The sequence below is a fragment of the Acanthochromis polyacanthus genome, chromosome 5 (assembly GCF_021347895.1).
Source record: "Acanthochromis polyacanthus isolate Apoly-LR-REF ecotype Palm Island chromosome 5, KAUST_Apoly_ChrSc, whole genome shotgun sequence".
In the NCBI taxonomy this organism is placed as follows: Eukaryota; Metazoa; Chordata; class Actinopteri; family Pomacentridae; genus Acanthochromis; species Acanthochromis polyacanthus.
In genome coordinates, this window is record NC_067117.1 from 12,748,282 (window position 1) to 12,766,622 (window position 18,341).

At 38.4% G+C, this 18,341-nt stretch overlaps 1 protein-coding gene across 1 annotated transcript in view; it reads right to left on the reverse strand.

Annotated features, from left to right (window-relative positions):
- The window catches only part of LOC110955267 (voltage-dependent calcium channel subunit alpha-2/delta-2-like), a 49,386-nt gene that overhangs the window by 20,306 nt on the left and 10,739 nt on the right, over positions 1–18,341 (reverse strand). The window contains exons 2-9 of the mRNA XM_022200194.2: positions 16,818–16,899; positions 8,700–8,816; positions 7,970–8,029; positions 1,370–1,414; positions 1,093–1,228; positions 852–983; positions 680–737; positions 528–578 (exon numbers count right to left, since the gene is read on the reverse strand). Of these exons, the coding sequence (XP_022055886.2) occupies positions 528–578; positions 680–737; positions 852–983; positions 1,093–1,228; positions 1,370–1,414; positions 7,970–8,029; positions 8,700–8,816; positions 16,818–16,899 (681 nt within the window). The remainder of the gene's footprint in view (positions 1–527; positions 579–679; positions 738–851; positions 984–1,092; positions 1,229–1,369; positions 1,415–7,969; positions 8,030–8,699; positions 8,817–16,817; positions 16,900–18,341) is intronic.

Here is an 18,341-nt window from a genome sequence, read left to right on the forward strand (position 1 = left end):
AAACAGGCAACCAGACTTGGCTTGATCTTAATTTAGCTTAAAACAGCACTTTCTTTTTTGGGAAATACCAACTTTCTCACTCATGTTTGTCTGTTAAATATGAAGCTCCAGCCAGCAGATGGTTAACTTAGTATAAAGTATAAAAAGTTGAAAAGGAGAGAACCAGTCTGACTGAGTCTAACGGTAGACTGACCAGCATTTCTTTAGCTCACTTTTAACATGTTATCCCATTTGTTTCATTTGTATGACAAAACAAAGTGCAAATGCAATAATCTGCTGTTTTACGTGGGTATGTGCCAGACTGTTTCTTGGCTGGGAGCTGTTACTTCCTGGACTCTGCAGGTGGCCTGCCAGGCTGTTTATTTCCCCCTGTTTCTAGTATTTATGCTAAACTGAGTGAACCACAAGGCAAGAGAAAGTGCTTTCAGTTAAAGGGACAAAATAAGTTTAATTGAAGGGTCTTGAGCCATCTATAATACCCAAGGCAAGTCCAAATTTCAATTATTTAAATATTATTTATGACTTACACATCAACGAGGATGACCATGTCTTTAGGGGACGAGGCGCCCTGAATGTACCTGTGACAAAAGAAAATGAGAAGGCAGAACTTCAGCTCTGTAAATCTACTGCGCCTATGAAGGGGCCAACAGGAAAACATGTTTCCAGCAGCATACAGTACCAGGGCCTCCTCCTGACATCGTACAGATCGATTTTATCAGGAACTTTCCAAGGTGTTGCTGCAAAGATGACAAAAATATTTACATCATACTTTTTATGTAACCTCAACTCTTGCCTTACTCAGCCAGTTCAAAATAAATCACTGTTAAGGGACAAAACACTGGTAGACCTACCTGGATAGTAGCGAGTGACTCCTGTCGCACTCCCAAACGCCTGCCACAGCAGAGACGGATCCTCTCTACTGTTCTCCATGAACACTTTCTCCAGCGCTTGTGTCCAGTTCAGCTCATTCAGAATGACCGGAGCTGGTGGGAAAACATCATAAAAACTCTCTTTAGATTCATGTGGAATAGATCAAAAGCATGTCTTTATATGCTGCTGGTTTAAAAATGACACAATGACAAGCCTACTTGCCTCCTTTATAAATATCTGTGGGAATCTGAACGGCCGTGTAGGAATAGTTGACGTTGTTTTTGAAGTTTGGATCATACACAAACTCCAGCTTGATGTGAGAAGGATTTTCCACCTCTCCTTCCCCGTCCATGGAGTACTATAAGACCGGGAGAACAAACACATGATGCATAAATCTTCATCTTTTCATCTGTGACTAATACTACGGCTTTGATTACAGTCTTCCTTTCATCGACTGGCCTCAGTAACAGAAGAGTCAGTTTATTTGTCCCTTACTCACATAATCCAGCTCTGCCTTGGAGTCATAATAAGCCATGTCAAGCTCCTAGAAGAAAACAGATGGACGTATGAGGAGGCTGCCATGCTGACAACTGTGAAACATTGTGAGGACACGTTGTTAAGCCAGTATCTGGTCACACTGAGAACACTTAGTGAAGGTTTCAACTAAAGACTATTTTGGTTGTTTGTAACTAATGCTCATTAATGATTAAGTCCATGAACTCCAAATATGATATTTTCATATTCTTTCAGTTTATTTGTCTCACATGAGCTTCAAATATTGACACATTGGACATTTTGTTGTGTGTTTTTATTTAAAGTAGAGTAAAGATGCAAAAAATCTTTAAGAAAAACAAGAAAAAAGTTCCATTTCTTTGATTATTTTACAACAATGGAAAACCTGGAATCAACATGCACAGTGTTTTTCCAAGTGCTGCCTATTGTTACCAATATTGGAAAAAAAAATACAATATAGATGTTAAACTACTGACTAAAGCCTTCACCATTGTGTGTCTGAGCATAGATGTTTTTGTTTTTTACAGCATCTGGTCAAGACACATGACTTTTTTTAGAGAGCTTCTACAGACATGTAGAATACCATGATTATGATTAAATATCATGATTTTAATCTTAGATGTGGTCAATTGGTATTGAAAATCAAATTAAAAAATACACATTCTGTCTGTTTTTACAGCTTCTGGATCTAACAAAGAGTGCAATTTTGCTGATTTTGCCTTTCAAACCTACTAGTGTTTTTTGTAGTTCAGACGGTACAAATTATTTGATGTGGATAGTTTCACCTAAAATCCAGATGAATTAAATTAATGGAGAATTTACGTTGAACCTACAAAAATCTTGTACCAAAATTAATTTTATTAGATATCTGAGGGTGTCAGACATGAAAAATCATTACAGAAAAGCTGTCCAGCCAATCAGAAAATCAGTGAGGCATTCATATCAATCACTATCAAAAGATGAAATGTGCTTAAATGCAACAACATTCACTCACACAAAGCAATATTTACTCAGGTTATAAACAAGTTAAAACATGTCACCGGCTTTTCTGACACTGTATCGGTTGAATATGAATGTAAAGTACTTACAAAAACACCATAAGCAATAACTAATATAGGTTTCAATTCTATTCTGTTCAGTACCGAACACATAATAGCCTTTTCTATCACTTCAGACACGAGTTGCAAACAATCAAGCATAGTAACTCATTGGTTAATGCATATATTTTACTTTGAATACTCAGTATCAATCTATTTATTATTCAGTCTATAACATGATATCAAATGCATATGCAAAGTGACCACATCCCAAAGTCATCTTCCATAGTTGTACATTTCAACGAAACAACAACCAAAAAACCGCACAAAACTCTTCAGCTTACAATTATAAAGTGTAGAAGAAAAAGCAGCAAATCTTCTGATTTGCGAAGCTGCAGCCACCAAATGTTTCCTATTGTTCAGAGCTGTGTTCTGGTCAGCACTGCCACATTATGAATCAGTAGACAGCCTGTAAGGCTTGTGTGGAGCATCGCCATCTGTTAGTTTCTGAAGAGACCTAACATACTTCAGAATACGTGTGACATCTACTCAGAGGTGGATCTGCTCCTATTTTTGGCCTGTTCTGATTACCAAACCTCATCTCTAAAGAGCACCTTCGCCTGTATTCCCGCTCAACTCAACATGACAACTCCCTCAGTCCGCTGTTTGTCGTCTTGCTCTTACTAATACATATCTCCTGTTCTCAGCAGAATACAGCGTTGAACACGTGTAGCTACTATTGCTCGCTGTTGTTTTTCAGTCGGGCCAAAGCAGTGACATTGCTCATCCACCATGTTAACTTCTCCTGGGAGCTCAGCGTCGTTTGATCTGCGTCTGTCAGCAGACAGAATGTTTCAGCTGCCTCTTCTATGATAAAAGAGGAAGTGTTTCATTTGGCTCTATACAAAATTTAGTCTCAGATCTTCTCCCGAATCAACTTCTCTGTCATCATAGTGTACCCTCACCCTTATATATAACAGTACGGTGACTAATTCGTCAGGTTGTTTGCTTTCTTGCTGAGATTTAGATGATAAAAATGATATGACTCTCATATCTGTCCTCTACATATAAAGCTCTACACAGTGATCTAAATGTAATAAAATGCTTGCAGTCTTTGTCCAGAGATAAACTTCTTTTTTAACATCAACTATGGTGCAAATATATGCATATTTCTGTCAGAAAGAACACTGCCAGCCTGAATTTATAGAGACTAGTTATAAAGATGTATTCAGATTTTCAATAAACTGTACGCATCTCCATATGAAACACAGAGAACAGGAGAGAATCATACAGCCATGGCCATAAGTTTGGACACAGCATGACTTACTATGTCTGTTTTGATGTCTAGTACAGAACATAACTAATATTTTTTGACAGCACCAGTTTAATTAGTCAACAAATCAACAAGGGATATAATATTATCAATAAATTCCAACAATTGGAACAACTTTGTTCCCAAAACATAATATTAGAAGAAAATAACAAAAAAATGCAGTACTTTCACAACCGAATTTGGTAAGAATAACAAAATGACACCAAACTCTTTTGACGTTTTTTTAAAATATGAAACTTAATATAGTTCTCAGGAGTTGTGTACTGTATTGTAAGTGACAATTTTGTGGTATTTTCTAAGATTCACAAGCGTCATGGTACTTGTGTCCAAACTTATGGCCATGGCTGTAAATACATACCATACCAGCTAACTATGCATAAAAAGTATGCTGGTTGTTGAGTCAAAACTCAGCAGTAAAACATCAGTAAATATAATCATAATTTAGCTGCATAGGGGCCTGATTCTGAATGTTGACAATTCTCTAAATAATTCAGATCCATTTCCATGTAACCCCCTCCCCCAAAGAAGTAAAGGAAGGAAAAGAAAAGCTTGCTGAAAGTTTATAGTACGCTTCAGGAGACATTCAGTGTTGTAAAAGCTGCACAGCTGACAGTGAATGGGCTAAAACATGCAAAACCACCAGTGTAGTGTCTTAAAATGACAGGGGGATTCAGCGGCTCAGAGAAGGATGTGAGAGGCCATGTGAGAGGATGAGGTTAACCTCGTCTCGTTTTCTCGGGCAAATGAAGCAGACCGAGTGGAAAAGTAGAATGCCGATGTGTGTCGGACTCAACGGAACCTCACGGCTGAGTGCACTCAGTCATCTGTTTCAGCCGACCGAGCGCTGAGGGATCCGCTCAGCTGGCTGGTGTAAACGTTCTTTCTATCTCAGGTCGTCCCATTTCCAGCCACAGTGCTCAGAGATGTACCCATCTGATCTGATTTATTTTAATCAGTGGTTAAAGCTGAACTTGAATTTCCACTACAAGAGGAAATATGTTCTAAATGAACATTTAAAATGTGGTTTGAAAAGAGGAACGGTCCAGATACAGTCTGCAGCAGAGGTGAGTACATCCCTGTGCAATATCACCTAAATGCCAAATATTATAAAAACATATCACTGTAAATAATTGAAATATTTCTATGATTAAAAGTAGAATATTTTCTCTGATGAACAATCAAAAATAAATACCTTTATAGGGCCACACTGAAAATCCAGGCCCTTAAGTAGGAACTCAGTACAACTAAAGTGAATACAGCTGTGATCACTGATGCACAAGTTACAAAACCTTTTTGTTTCAACACTGAAACACCAATGAACACAACTGTGACTTCCAATTCATCTAACTGCATGAGCAAACAAATACAAAAATCAGTTTTGAATCTATGGGCTATGGGTGTTTGCATGTCTACATCAGGACTTCACATGGAAAAAAGTTGCCAGAGGAACCGACAAATCTGAATGTGAGACTTCACAAAGGTCAGTGAACAGAAAAACTGGTCTAAACTCAGCTGCAGCAGTAATCAGGAGCTACAGAACAAGCCTTAGTACCACTAATCAGAGCTGCAGTGGTCGTCTACACCAGTGGTTCTCAACCCTGTTCCTCAGGACCCACTGTCCTGCATGTTTTAGATGCTTCCCTGCTCCAACACACCTGATTCAAACGATCAGGCTCGTTATCAAGCCTCTGCAGAAGCCTGATGACGAGCTGATCATTTGAATCAGGTGTGTTGAGCAGGGAAGCATCTAAAACAGGGGTGTCAAGATCCGTTCCTGGAGGGCCACTGTCCTGCATGTTTTAGATGTTTCCCTCTTCCAACACAGCTAATTCAAATGATCAGGCTTGTTATCAGGCTTCTGCTGAGCTTGATGACAAGCTGATCATTTGAATCAGGTGTGTTGGAAGAGGGAAACATCTAAAACATGCAGGACAGTGGCCCTCCAGGAACTGAGTTTGACACCCCTGATCTAAAACATGCAGGACATGGGGTCCTGAGGAACAGGGTTGAGAACCACTGGTCTACACCATAGACAGTGCACTACCTGCACAAACTAACTATGAAAAACAGATGGGTAAGTGGCATCGGGGAATTATCAGTGGAAATCAGAGTTTCTGCGACAACTCCGACAGCGTGAATATGTTATATTTTGTGAATATGGTCAGAACTACCGCAGTGAATGCGCAGTTCTGACCGTGAAGCGCAGAGCTGGAAGTGCTAATTTAAGGTGCTGCATGGGTGCAAAAGGTGAGATTTAAAGATGGCATCATACACGCCTGTAGATATACAGTAACAAACTACTGGCAGTGCCCAGAAGCTTGGCAGGAGAGGAATATTCCAGCAGGATAATGTTTCAAAGCACACTGTCATAATCACTGAAGAAGAAAGTGAAACCTGTATGCTGCCTGACTTGAAGACACACGATACCTTTGGGGTATTTTAAAGAGAAAGGCAGAGCAAAACAACACCTCAAGCAAAGAGTAGCTGAAAAAAGCAGTCTGAAAAATGACAGAGCATCAGAAATGTGTGCAACACCGGTATCCTCCATGCTGAAGAGAGTCTTCGATCAAAAACAGGGGTGGACATTGGAAGCATTGAAAAAATAAACCTTTGAATCTGAAAAATGAAATGACTTTTTAATGTCAGGCCGACTTTTATTTTGAATATATTAAATCTAAACTGTTTGTTTTCAGTTTTACATAAAAGCCAATACCTGAATGTTTGACTAAAAAGCAATGCAATATTCATAGGCTGAACAGTTTTGAATCCTTTGACCTTTTAGGGACATCTCTGTTGCATACTGTAAGGTAATACTGTTGCAATACACCATAATGTGTTGTTTCACCCTATTATTGTACTTAATTTTATTATATGGACTTTTCAATCAGTACCTCTAAGTTGCTGAATTTACTGTAAAACAATAATGTGCAAAAAACAAAAAGCTAAGGAGGGTATGTTGAAGAAATAAAAACTGTAAACATACAGATGTGTCACACCCCTCCTGTGCCAGTGCACTGATTCAGCTAATTAAGAGCAGCTGGGGAGAAGCACAGCTGAGTGCAATAGACAATCAGTGCAGCATAAAGCCTGGCTCACTCCTCAGCTCCAGCGCTGCGTCATTGCCACATACCTGCTACTCACCTCTTGCATCATGTTCCCGCCTGAGACACTCTGCACCCTGCCGCGAGCACACTGCTCTTTGGATTAATGGATCACCTCGTCTGCCATCCCCGCTACATGCTGCACCCTGTTACCTGCACTCCGCTGTCTGAACTCTATTCTCAGTGAGTTACCCTGCCGCCCCCGTCCTCCCTCTTCACCCCAGAATCCCCAGCCCACTCTGCATCCCTCTTCCGTTTACTCCCTGTCTACCTGCTGCTCAGTCCTCACACCGTCTCTGCAGTCACCTCCCTCAGCTCTGCTCTCCACCTGGACACTCCTGATTCCCCTCCTGGACACTTTGTGAGTTTTCCCCTCTCCCTGTTTTATTAACTTGGTTTTCATCACGGCTCTAATCCGTCGCTTTCAGTTTTGTTTGAGTTAGTTAACCCTCCACCACGGTCCTGCACTGTCGCCCTCCGTTAATTAGTTTCGTTTTACCCCTTTCCTGTTAATTTCTCTGTGCCTTCCTTATGGAGTGATTTTTTTTTTGTTTTGTTTTGTTTAATATCCTTGTTTAATAAACTCTATTTAATTTATCCTGCCTGTCTGTCGCCTGCTGCATGAGTTTACACCTGCCCGTTCTTGACACAGATGGGTGATGAATTAAAGTAAAAACCTGAACCATTGACTCCTAAAGTGATGAAATCTAATGGCACAGTTTGCCGTTATGGTTTAGGTCCACATCATTAAAACAGCAAATGAGAGAATAAGTTTTGGAAAAAATGGCATCCATTCTTTCCAGTTGAGCTCCACAGACTTGGAGAATCAATGCCAAGACGCACTAAAGCTTACAAAGACACTTCATATTGATTTTTCTTTTAAATTGTCCTTCATAAGCCTAATAAGGCATACATAAAACTCAAAATATTACAGAGATGGCTGCAATAGGAGATATTGAAAAACAAGCCCAAAACTGTCAGATGTTTATAGTTAAAGTGGATATTCAATAATCCTGATCACAAATGCACCTGGAGTGGAACAAAGCTCACATTATATATGCACAAATTACAAATGTATAATTTAAACTGCAGATGTTGCGTCATTTTAGTTTTACCTTGATTCCATCCTGCCATAGATGCTCTCGTTGGAGCCGCTCTGCTTCACTGGCTAACCTCTACATGGAGCAAACAGAGAAACAGCCACATTAGACGAAAAAGTAGGATGATGTGTGTTTACTTTTATCTAGAAAGAACAAACCAACAGATCACATCCTGGAATCCTCTGAACCACACATGGATGAAGTGGTTTTTCTAAGTAATACTGGAGCGCTGCAGTTTTTAACACATGGAAACCACTCGCATGGATCAATTGTACTGTTGCTGTCATTTTTCTTGCAGCTACTAAAAATAGCGAGCAAACCAGCTAAAACCAACCACTCAACCAACATACAAAAGTATCTGCTGAATATTGTTTCTATTACTCGCGGCTAAGCTTCTGCTGTAGGCAAGTCCTGCTTTTATCCTCAGACTCTATCATCACAAAACTTTAATGCAAGTGTTGCAAGAAACTTTTGTTCTGTCAGCAACTCATCGGAACATTTGCAGTAATAAAACAAATGTTCATCGGATTGATCTCCTGCAGAGATAACAGCTGAGTGTTTATACTGGAGGCAGGAGGCCCATTTTACCACATGAAAACACAATGTGTATTATATTGTTTTTACATGTAACTATACTAAATACAAACTTTAAATATCAAATCATCAAAAAGGTGCTACTTTACTATATTACTCAAACCTGTACAGTGAACTTCCGGGGCGTTTACAGTTAAAGGGACACACTTACATCTAGTGCTTTACGTTTCTTGGCCAGGAGCTTCTCTATATCCAAGGCCACCTTCTCCACAATCTTCCGAGGCTGATTCTTCACCAGACTAAACCGCCGTCTTTCTTCATTGTATATCTGTAAATTGTTAATGAAAATGTTAAAGACACAAGAGCAAGAACAGCTGCACAGCCACTCTGTAAAGTGCATTTCTGCTGACATTATGCATTTTTTATGGACAATTATCTAAAGCTGACTTTGCATGCATCTGTGTAACCGTCTGCACAGTTTATGGGCGCTATTTGATATTTGAAGACGATCACTTCCACGTTTGTATATACTTAAACCAAAGACAAAAACATTTAAGAAGAGGGGCTACGGAACAGCTTGACTTTTAGCATCTCAGAGCAAATCTGAAAGCAGACAGATTCTCACAATTCAAAGCTCATAAACTTGCAAAAGCAAATCCTTTTATGTTTAAACACTGAGGACACAGAGGGACAGTCACTTGTTGTGTTTGTGTGTTCAGTCCAGATCTAAATCTGGCTACTTTTATGCAAATGTATTCACGCACAATGTGTGTGACGTTTTTACTGAAGAATCACATAACAAGAGTTTCATTTATTCGCATTAAGCAAATCAAAGTATTTCATATAGAACATTTTATACCCAGAGGAAGCATAAAGTGCTTTACAGAGTCTAAAGGCAAAAGCACAGGAAAGAAATGTAAGAAAATGAAGCACACTCATAAAACAAAACACATCAATTTGATAGAAAAGTAAATTCATTTGAAAGCAGTAGTAAACTGCTATGTCTTTAGCTTGGACCTGAACATAGTCAGCATCGTCTCAAATCTTAGCTCTCTTGGTAATATGGTTCACATCTGAGCAGCATTAAAGCAAAATCTCAAGCAGCAGAATTTTAAAGTTGCTTCTGTGACAAACTAGCAGCCAGTGTACCGAGCTGAGAGCTGGAGTTATACGCTGAGCTTTGAGGTTTTTCATCTTCATCTAATTTTTTTGGGGATATTTTTGTTTTAAATTTGCATCACAGGAGCAACAAGAACAGCTCTCAGAGAGTGCAGTAATGTGCCAAGACTATTGATTCCTCAATATGTGTAATCAGGAATCATGGCAACATAGAATCTGGCCATTTAATATAGATCTACCCACAAACTAAATAAATTTATAAATAACTACTTTGCGCTGAGCGCAAGCATGTGTTTTGCATGTGGATGTTATATATGGATGCTGAATTGTGCAACCAAAATGTGTAGCGGGTGGCGTGAATTGATGCAGGCAGCTGACGTAACGTTCACCTGTTGTCATAGTAACAGTGACGCCGTGATACTATCTTGCAAGGATACAGAGATCTTTAACAAATCTGTGGATCCAGACTATAAGCCACATCACGGCCAAAATTTAATTAGGTGGTCTTTGTGTCATTTCTGAACTTCCCTGAAAATGTCATCCGTTGGTCCATTTCTTGGTAATGTCGCTAACAGACAATCGTCACATAACTCTGCCGCTTTCTTTGGTGGAGTAATAACTACAAATAAAGTTACAGTATATTCTGAGCTTTAAAATTAATATTAACTTTTCCATATAGGAAGAGAGAATCATTTTTAGAGCAGACAGCATGTGAGCCTAAAAAAATCCCATCATCCTGTGTGTTTGCTACATGTCAAGTAATGTAATCAGTGTGAAAAATACACTCATTATACAAGTTGCTAACTACAATCTGCAATAACAACACAACAGTGCAGAAAAAGTATGACTATGTCTGACTGAGTTGGTAAAAGATGACGTCATTCTAAAATCCTGATAAGCCGGTAGATGGTGAGACATTCAGCTTTATTTCCTCTTCCAATAATGTCTTCTAGTGATATTACATCATCTACAGAGCCTATATGAAATACCCAACCCCCTTGGAAGGTTTCCATTTTTATTGCTTTTCAGAACTGAGCCGTGGTAAACACGTTTACCTTCTTAGACAAGAATTTTCAGAAATGACTGCTTTTTGTGAAAGTGAAAAGAGATTTCTTAAATGTAAAATAAAAAATAAGTCAACTGGTGCTAGAAGCCAGATATTACTGAAACTGAGATCATGTGTCTCAGGTGATTGCAGTGTAAAGATGTTTTATATTGCATGTTTTTAATTAATTGACATTATGCTGAGGAAATCTGTTTTCACTTTGACGTGAAAGTTTTTGTAAATTTTCATCAAAAAAGGTCTAACATGCAAACTTAACTGACCCTGATTCAATGTTGAAGAGCCATAAAAGATGATAACTTTTTATAGGCACTGTATGCGCTAATTGGACCCCGATTAGGGTAATTTTGCATTTTAATGAAAAAAAAATCTCTATTTGAAAACATATTTTTTCTGTATAGTCGCCTATATGATGGACTCCAGGACCACATTAACTATTTGAACCACATTCACTCAGATGATGCTCTTAATGTTTTCCTCCGCAGAGTCTGAATTTAAATTAGACTCTACATGGAAAATACATCAGAGCAGACTTCAGAGGAGCTAAAGTACGGCCCTGCTACTTCCTCACAGAGTATTCCTGGTGATTTCTTAGAGCCGAGAACTTTATGGGTCAGCGTGAGACATCTGGGAATTACACTGAAGTGAAAGCGGGTAGAGCTGCATGGAGCAAACCTCTGTTATATTGATATTTCACATATTTATTTTTCATGTTTGGTTTCAAAATTCTTTTAACTTTAAGATTTGAAACTTATATAATATCATTGCTGAAGCAGTCAATGAAAGCAACCAAGAACTTTACAATTGGAAAGAAAACAGAAGAAAATGTCATTGAGTAGTTAAAGAAGCTACAAGGTACTAATTAATAACATATAGAAGGACAGATATAAAATTTCAGTTTATTATATTGTTTCCTTTTACTTTTTTATCAACACATGTAGTTAGGATTTCCTTTTCAATGCAGCACTATCATAAACACAATTAACTCATAGCTACATTGTTGAATTCCTGCTACTCAGGCTAGTAATTGGTGATCTGATATTTAAGATTAACCGTCCACACTGATCTGTTTGGTGGGTTTTAGTAAAACTGACAGGATTGTGTTGTCCTGCTGCTGCAAATCCAGCTCAGGCCTTTACATGACTCCAACTAATCCAGATCAGACAGTGAACAAATAACACCATTATTGTGTGCCAGTGTTTACCTGTGGCATCTCGCTAACACAAACATTTTTTACATCTGTATGTTATTACACACAGAAGCCACAGTGACTGGGAGTTCGGGAGATTTGTCATCATCAGATATGCAAGAGGACAAGATATTTACAGTATCTCACGATCTTGTGGGTTTGAGGTCAGCCGACTTTCTAACCCAAGAGGGAAGATGTCAGAGAGAAGAGAGGAGGAGATGAGAACATGCAGTAATGAACACCATGTTTCTGTAAAGAACTGGGTCTTAAGTAGAATATATTCAGGACAGTGAAGATCATGTAGACATTTAGGCACTTTTCAGACATGAGACAAATAACATTATTAGCTGGCTTCATCAATCAGTTAAACTGATGAAATTCTGCCAATCAGATGTTACCTTAATGTTACTTTTACTTTATTTAAATACACAATAATGTTCTAATAAAGAACAACTAAATCTAAAGTAATTGTACGCCCATCAAACTGCCTAAATAACTAAAACCTTAGTTTATCTGCAATATTTATAACACTGAAATTTCTGTCCCTGTTCTTGTCCAGATGATGCCAATTTAACTACTACTTCACGCACAGTAAAATAAAAATATCCCGTAAACTGCAACGAAACTTAGAACTCCACAGAAGGACGACTGGTGTGTAAGAAATGATTTATAAACTGTGACTTTGTGTGACAGCTCAGCTGTCTGAGGTGAAGAAAATTACAACATTAGCCCGTGACTGATCCAGTCTCCACGCTGAGGATTATTTATACTTGCAGGTAATTAATTAACTTACTTGTGCTGCTCCACAGGGATTAAATGCACAGACTCATGCACATAATAATCCTGCTGCTGGTTGATGCTGCAAGTATTTTATAAACTCAGAGGAAAAACTCCTACAAATAACTGGAAGCAACAAACTGACTTCAGCAGTTTGCGTTTTGTCAAAACCTGGATTACCTTCATTACAGGTGAGTGTAACTGATCTGAGCTCCCTGTTTTCATCGCAGTAAGGTTATATCTTTGTTGATATTTCAGTTTATAATAGGCAATTCAAGGGCAAAGTGAATTAGAAAGAGACACTGTGCTTTTGACTCTGTGATGTTTCAGAACCAGTACTAGATCATAAATGTCAAAACAGCCTTCTCTAAATCACTGAATTCAAAGTATGATGCTTGTGGGGGCCAATCCATTAATACAACAGCAGTTCAGACTTGTGTCGTGTAGGAAGTTATACAGAACTGTTGCTAGAAGACCAGTGCAATGCAAGCTTTTTTCTTCTGCTTCTTAAGTTATATTTTAGGGCCTTTTGTTGGCTTTATTAGATTGGTCAGTAGAGGCAGACAGGAAAGTAGGGAGAAGAATTGGGGGAAGACCTGCAGCAAAGGGCTGTGAGCTGGAATCATTGGGGACTATAGCCCCTGTTTATGGATCACCTGCTCAACCAGTTGAGCTGTCTGGCCGCCCAACTAGTGCAGTCTTGCAAGACAGCTGTTGTGACTTGTACAGAAAAGTTACCATTCAGACAAGAAGTCAACATGTCTACATTCTTTCAGATTCACATAAAGGAGCACACGTCTAAAAAGTGCTACAGATAATAAGGAAGTCTTCTGGTAGTTCTTCAACCAGTTTGGTTGAAACTGAAACATCGCAACAACAACAGAGGATGAACCCTACCAACTGTGGTCACCATGTTGGTAACATTTGTGGTTCTGAGAGAAATTTCTCCACAGTTACCAAAGTGATTGCCAAGAACATCTGTACAAACATTCACATTTTCCTCAGGATGAACTGCAATTTTGTTTGATGAGTCCTTTTATCTGAACTTTTATCACCAAATAAGTACACCTGCTGTATTTTATGTTTAGTGTTAAATATCAAAAGCTAGTATGTAGACACACTATGAACCTGGTAATCATTAGACCTGGTAAGCATCAGTATTATAGCGTGGTGACGTCAGCACAGAGCTGCCTACGTGGCTGCAGCTTTGTAATTCTGATGACGGGGGTCTTGGAGGGGGTTGTAATAGCTCTACCATTACAGATAATCATGTTAGCTTTTTTTAGGATTAAAATACTAAATTGAAGTGCTTTAGGATTTAATCCAAAAACTGCATGCAAGCAGCAAATGGCAGACACCTGATGTCAGAATGGCCGCCATCACAGAGGCCACAACAATCATCTGCAAATGCAAAACCAAGGCTTTTTCCTGGCTGAGGAATTGAGAAAGACGTTTCATTTGAATTACACTTGTTTTCCCCCGACAGGAGGAGATTGCATCGAGGTTTCCAGGCTAAAAACAATTTCCTTTACGGATCCGGAGTGTTTGAGAAGCATGGAGGGATTAATGAGAACTGAATGAACAAGTGAGTCTCACATCAAGGCATTACTGCGGGCTGACCATCTGCTCCGCTGTGACACAAACAGAGAGGACACGTGCCGCTGCTCTCTGCTGAGGAAAACGCCTCCACACAGCTCCCAGAGCAGGGCTATCTTGCCCCCTACAGATGATCTTTAGTCCTGGTTTTTGGCATTTGCCTTTTCAGGGACAACCCCTCCCAGTCACCTGTTACACTGAGGATGTGAAATAATCCTGAAAACGCATGAGACTGAAATGCATTCCCAACAGACAGACTGTGTTTACAAGAGACCAGATAAAAATAGAAAATAAGACATTTGCATGCAGTGGCTGCATTAGATTTATCTAAAACTGAAGTTTACACTACGCTTGCTGGAAACGTTTAATTTGGTGGTTCTACATTTCAGTACTTTCAGTTCTCTTTGTCTGTATTGTAGCTTTCAGATTTATTGATCTTAGGGCTGTGACTAATAATTAGTTGCTAATTGCTTTTCAGTCAATCAATGTGCAGATTATTTTCTCAATTAATCAAAAAGTTTTGAGGATATCCTTTTCAAATTTCCTCACAGCTTTCAAAATGCACATTTAACCCTCTGAGCTCCACACAGTTTTTAGACGTGTTTTTGCTGTTGTCGCTTTTTTACTCACTTTAGGCTGATTTTCACTGCAATTTAAAGTCCTTCACTTCTACCTAAACAGCATAGTGATGGCTAGGAGAGAGAACTCAAAAATGCTTTGTGTGCAGTATGAAAAAATATGTTGAATTTCTTTGATTATTTATATTATAAAACTTCAAAAACCTAGAATAAACAAGTACAACATTTTCCAAGTGCCCACATGTGTTGCCTTTAAGGGGATAAAAAGAGTGACTCTACCTACCACTAAATTTTTTATTTGTTTTTATACTTTTCAGTACAGTTCAGCTGAAAAGCCCAGGATTTTTGTCCTGTCAGTACAGTAGAGGTGAGCTATTTTGTTTTCCGTACAATCTTATCACTGCAGATTGGCAGTTTATTAGATGACACGTAGAATAATGTGATGAGAAAGTATCATGATTATAAGCCTGAAATTAGCTTAAGCTTCTGACAGAATGACACGTCACAGGTTCAAGGACCACCAGAAAGCTAAAAATCAGCTATTCTTTTCTTCTCATAGTTGGAAATTCTGTTAAATTGTGTAATCTTGGAGATTTTTTTGAAAAAATACAATGCCTTTCTAAGCCACCAGGGGCTTTTGGGGTTAAGCAGTTTAAATGATAAGTCTTCTATTTCGTACTATTTCCATAATCTCAACAAATCCCACAAAAACACCAAAACAAACTGTAAACGAATCGCACCAACAAACCCAATTCTGATTGATCTTATTTCTCTGAGCCACAGAGCTCTACTGCTGCATTGAAAAAAACTACAATTATCACTGCTACAGTACACTGGGTGGCATGTTCTTTTTATACGAAGATTTATTTATTTTGAGTTGATCCCTCACGCACAGTCCATAAATCTTTCCCAAGACATTAAATTTGTGGTTCAAAATAGTCACAAAAACTGCACTATTTCTCTCAGTTTGAATAATAACTCTAGTGCCAAGATGTTTTTGGCAAATTTTGGTTCATACAACAAAGAAAATATGGATTTGTGACATTTTTCAAAAGAAATGGACTTGGAGCAGAGAAGCTGGTAAATACTGAGACTAACACGTGGTGTTTTCATTAGATTTAGAGAAAGAAAGAAAAAAGAATAATATCAGCCGTTTTCTTTAAAATTCTCACACAGAAACACTTATTTCTAAAGACACCAGCCTCTTAGAGAAAAACTGCTAAACTCCAAACTCCAGAAACTGACTAAAATTGAGCCCATTTAGCCTTAATATGGAATTCAGTTTACAGGACATGACAGCTCAGAAAGCAGGCTCCTGCAGAGAGCCAGGAATCACATTACTGTGATGTATGTAATGTCAAAATGCATCAGATGTGTCCGAGTAACCGCTTCGGATTCAGAGCCGGATGAAAAATATCGGTCATGTGTACGGAGTGAACAGTTTCACTACTAACACACAACACAGGCGCTACATGCTCAGCTCAAGAAAGCTCTGAATTAGTATTCATGAATGTAGGTGTTATTAAGCTCATGACTTCATGAAACATAATACTAAATATTCTAAATCAAACCACTGTAGGCGGCGAGTGTTCAGGCATCTCGTTTGCTTCGTAGGAATCATAAAGATGTGTGCAAGGCTGATAATTATTGCAAACAACACACAAAAAGCCAGCAAAAACATGGGGTGAAGAAACAGAGCATACATTGTGTAAACTGCTGAATATAAAAGCTATTAGACAGAGTTTTATGTGTGTCCTGGGAAAACAAAAACATTGTGTTATTGGCTGTTCGTGTCTCTGCAAGGGGTCCCAGAAAATCATAGAAAAAAGAGAAACTAAGTGGTTTCTTGGAGGCGACTGTAATTGCTTTCTTGTTTTATGCACCTATTAAGCTTTAGCTCTTGAACTTAATGGATTTACAGCTATTTTGCACACTGACCTCTCGGCTCGGCGCATTCCTTAGTGAGTTTATGCAGCACTGTGATGAGTAAGACAACCACACACTCACCCCTTTCAACTGCTGAGCTCCAGTGATGTGCTGAAAGACTCTGTCAATCTCCTGCTCGATACGCCGGGCCCAGTGCATTATCCTGTGGATAAACATCACAGACGGACTGTCACACAACGCAAAACATGAAAAAGATGTGTGTGTGTGTGTGTGTGTGTGTGTGTGTGTGTGTGTGTGTGTGTGTGTGTTTGTGCGTGTATATTTACAGAAGTAACCATTGATGCCGATACAAAAATAGCTGGTACAAGTGCACAAATTATAAAAGTAAAACAAAACAAAAATACCCCTCATTGACTGATATTGTTTCAAGATGACTGAATGTATAAATATACTGGATGTTTCCACACTGCAACCAAAAATTAATGAACCACCATTCACCCAGTTGCTGCCTACAGAGCAGAGTACAGGAAATATAGATTGATAAGTAACTCATAGGATGATGACAAGGTGCTCATTTCTGAAGATTTTATGACTCAAATGCGTGTATTGACTGACAACAGTTCATTCATTACTGAAGATGAGATAAATCTTAGCAACGCTAACAAATGACCTTCGTTGAATCATCATAATTCTGTCAGAACATATTTCAAAAGCAAAGAAATATTATTATATGTGTAATTAAAATCCAAGGTGTCTACAGCAAATTGGATTTTCTCATAATGCATCCATAACAAAGCAACCAGTGAGTCAGGGTGAACAAACATCAGGACAACAGAGACAAGTTCACAACTTTAAGTGAAAAAATGTTTTCCTATCAAGAAGGTTTTCAAAACTCCAAACAACTGATTTCTTTATGTTGTATGTTTTCAAGAGCTGATCATATCTGAAATTGTGCCTAATGCTATTTTAATGAACTCTAAATTTGCATTTAATATCAACCCCCTGAAACCCAAAAAAACGCCAATAGGCTGAAAAGTTCTCTCAATGTTACCATTTATCAGAGCAAGAAACTGTAAAAACATAACCAAATCAAATGTTAAAATACACATATTTTATCAAAATCACTTTATTCTACGCATCACGTTACTGGTGACTCAGCTGCAGCCAACAGTCAGATAACAATAATTCAGAGACTTTTCAGCTGAACTGCAGGCTGTGTTTACACAGAGCAGACAGGAGACAAGAAAGGAAATTAGCAAAATATCTTTAGCATGTAGAATTACCATTTGTCCCAGTGTGGGCACTTGTAAAATTGTAGTACTTCAAAAAAAAGAAAAGATTCATGGCATCATAACTGCATCATTTTGCATATTTTTGAGTTCTCTCTACTTCAAGCCATGTCTGTGCTGTCAGTAACAGTTCCACAGAGGTGCAGGACTTTATATTGCAGTGAAAAAAGAGCCCACATTAAGTAAAAAAAAAGTGACAGGAACAAAAAAAACATTCTGAAACTATTTGAAGTTCAGTGGATAATGTTAAGTGATAAATGCAGAAACCTAATGGTTTTCAATAAATATGTGATAAATTATTTAAACTGAGAGCAACAATACTTCAGTAGGAAACGTGCTGTGTCCTTATAAGACT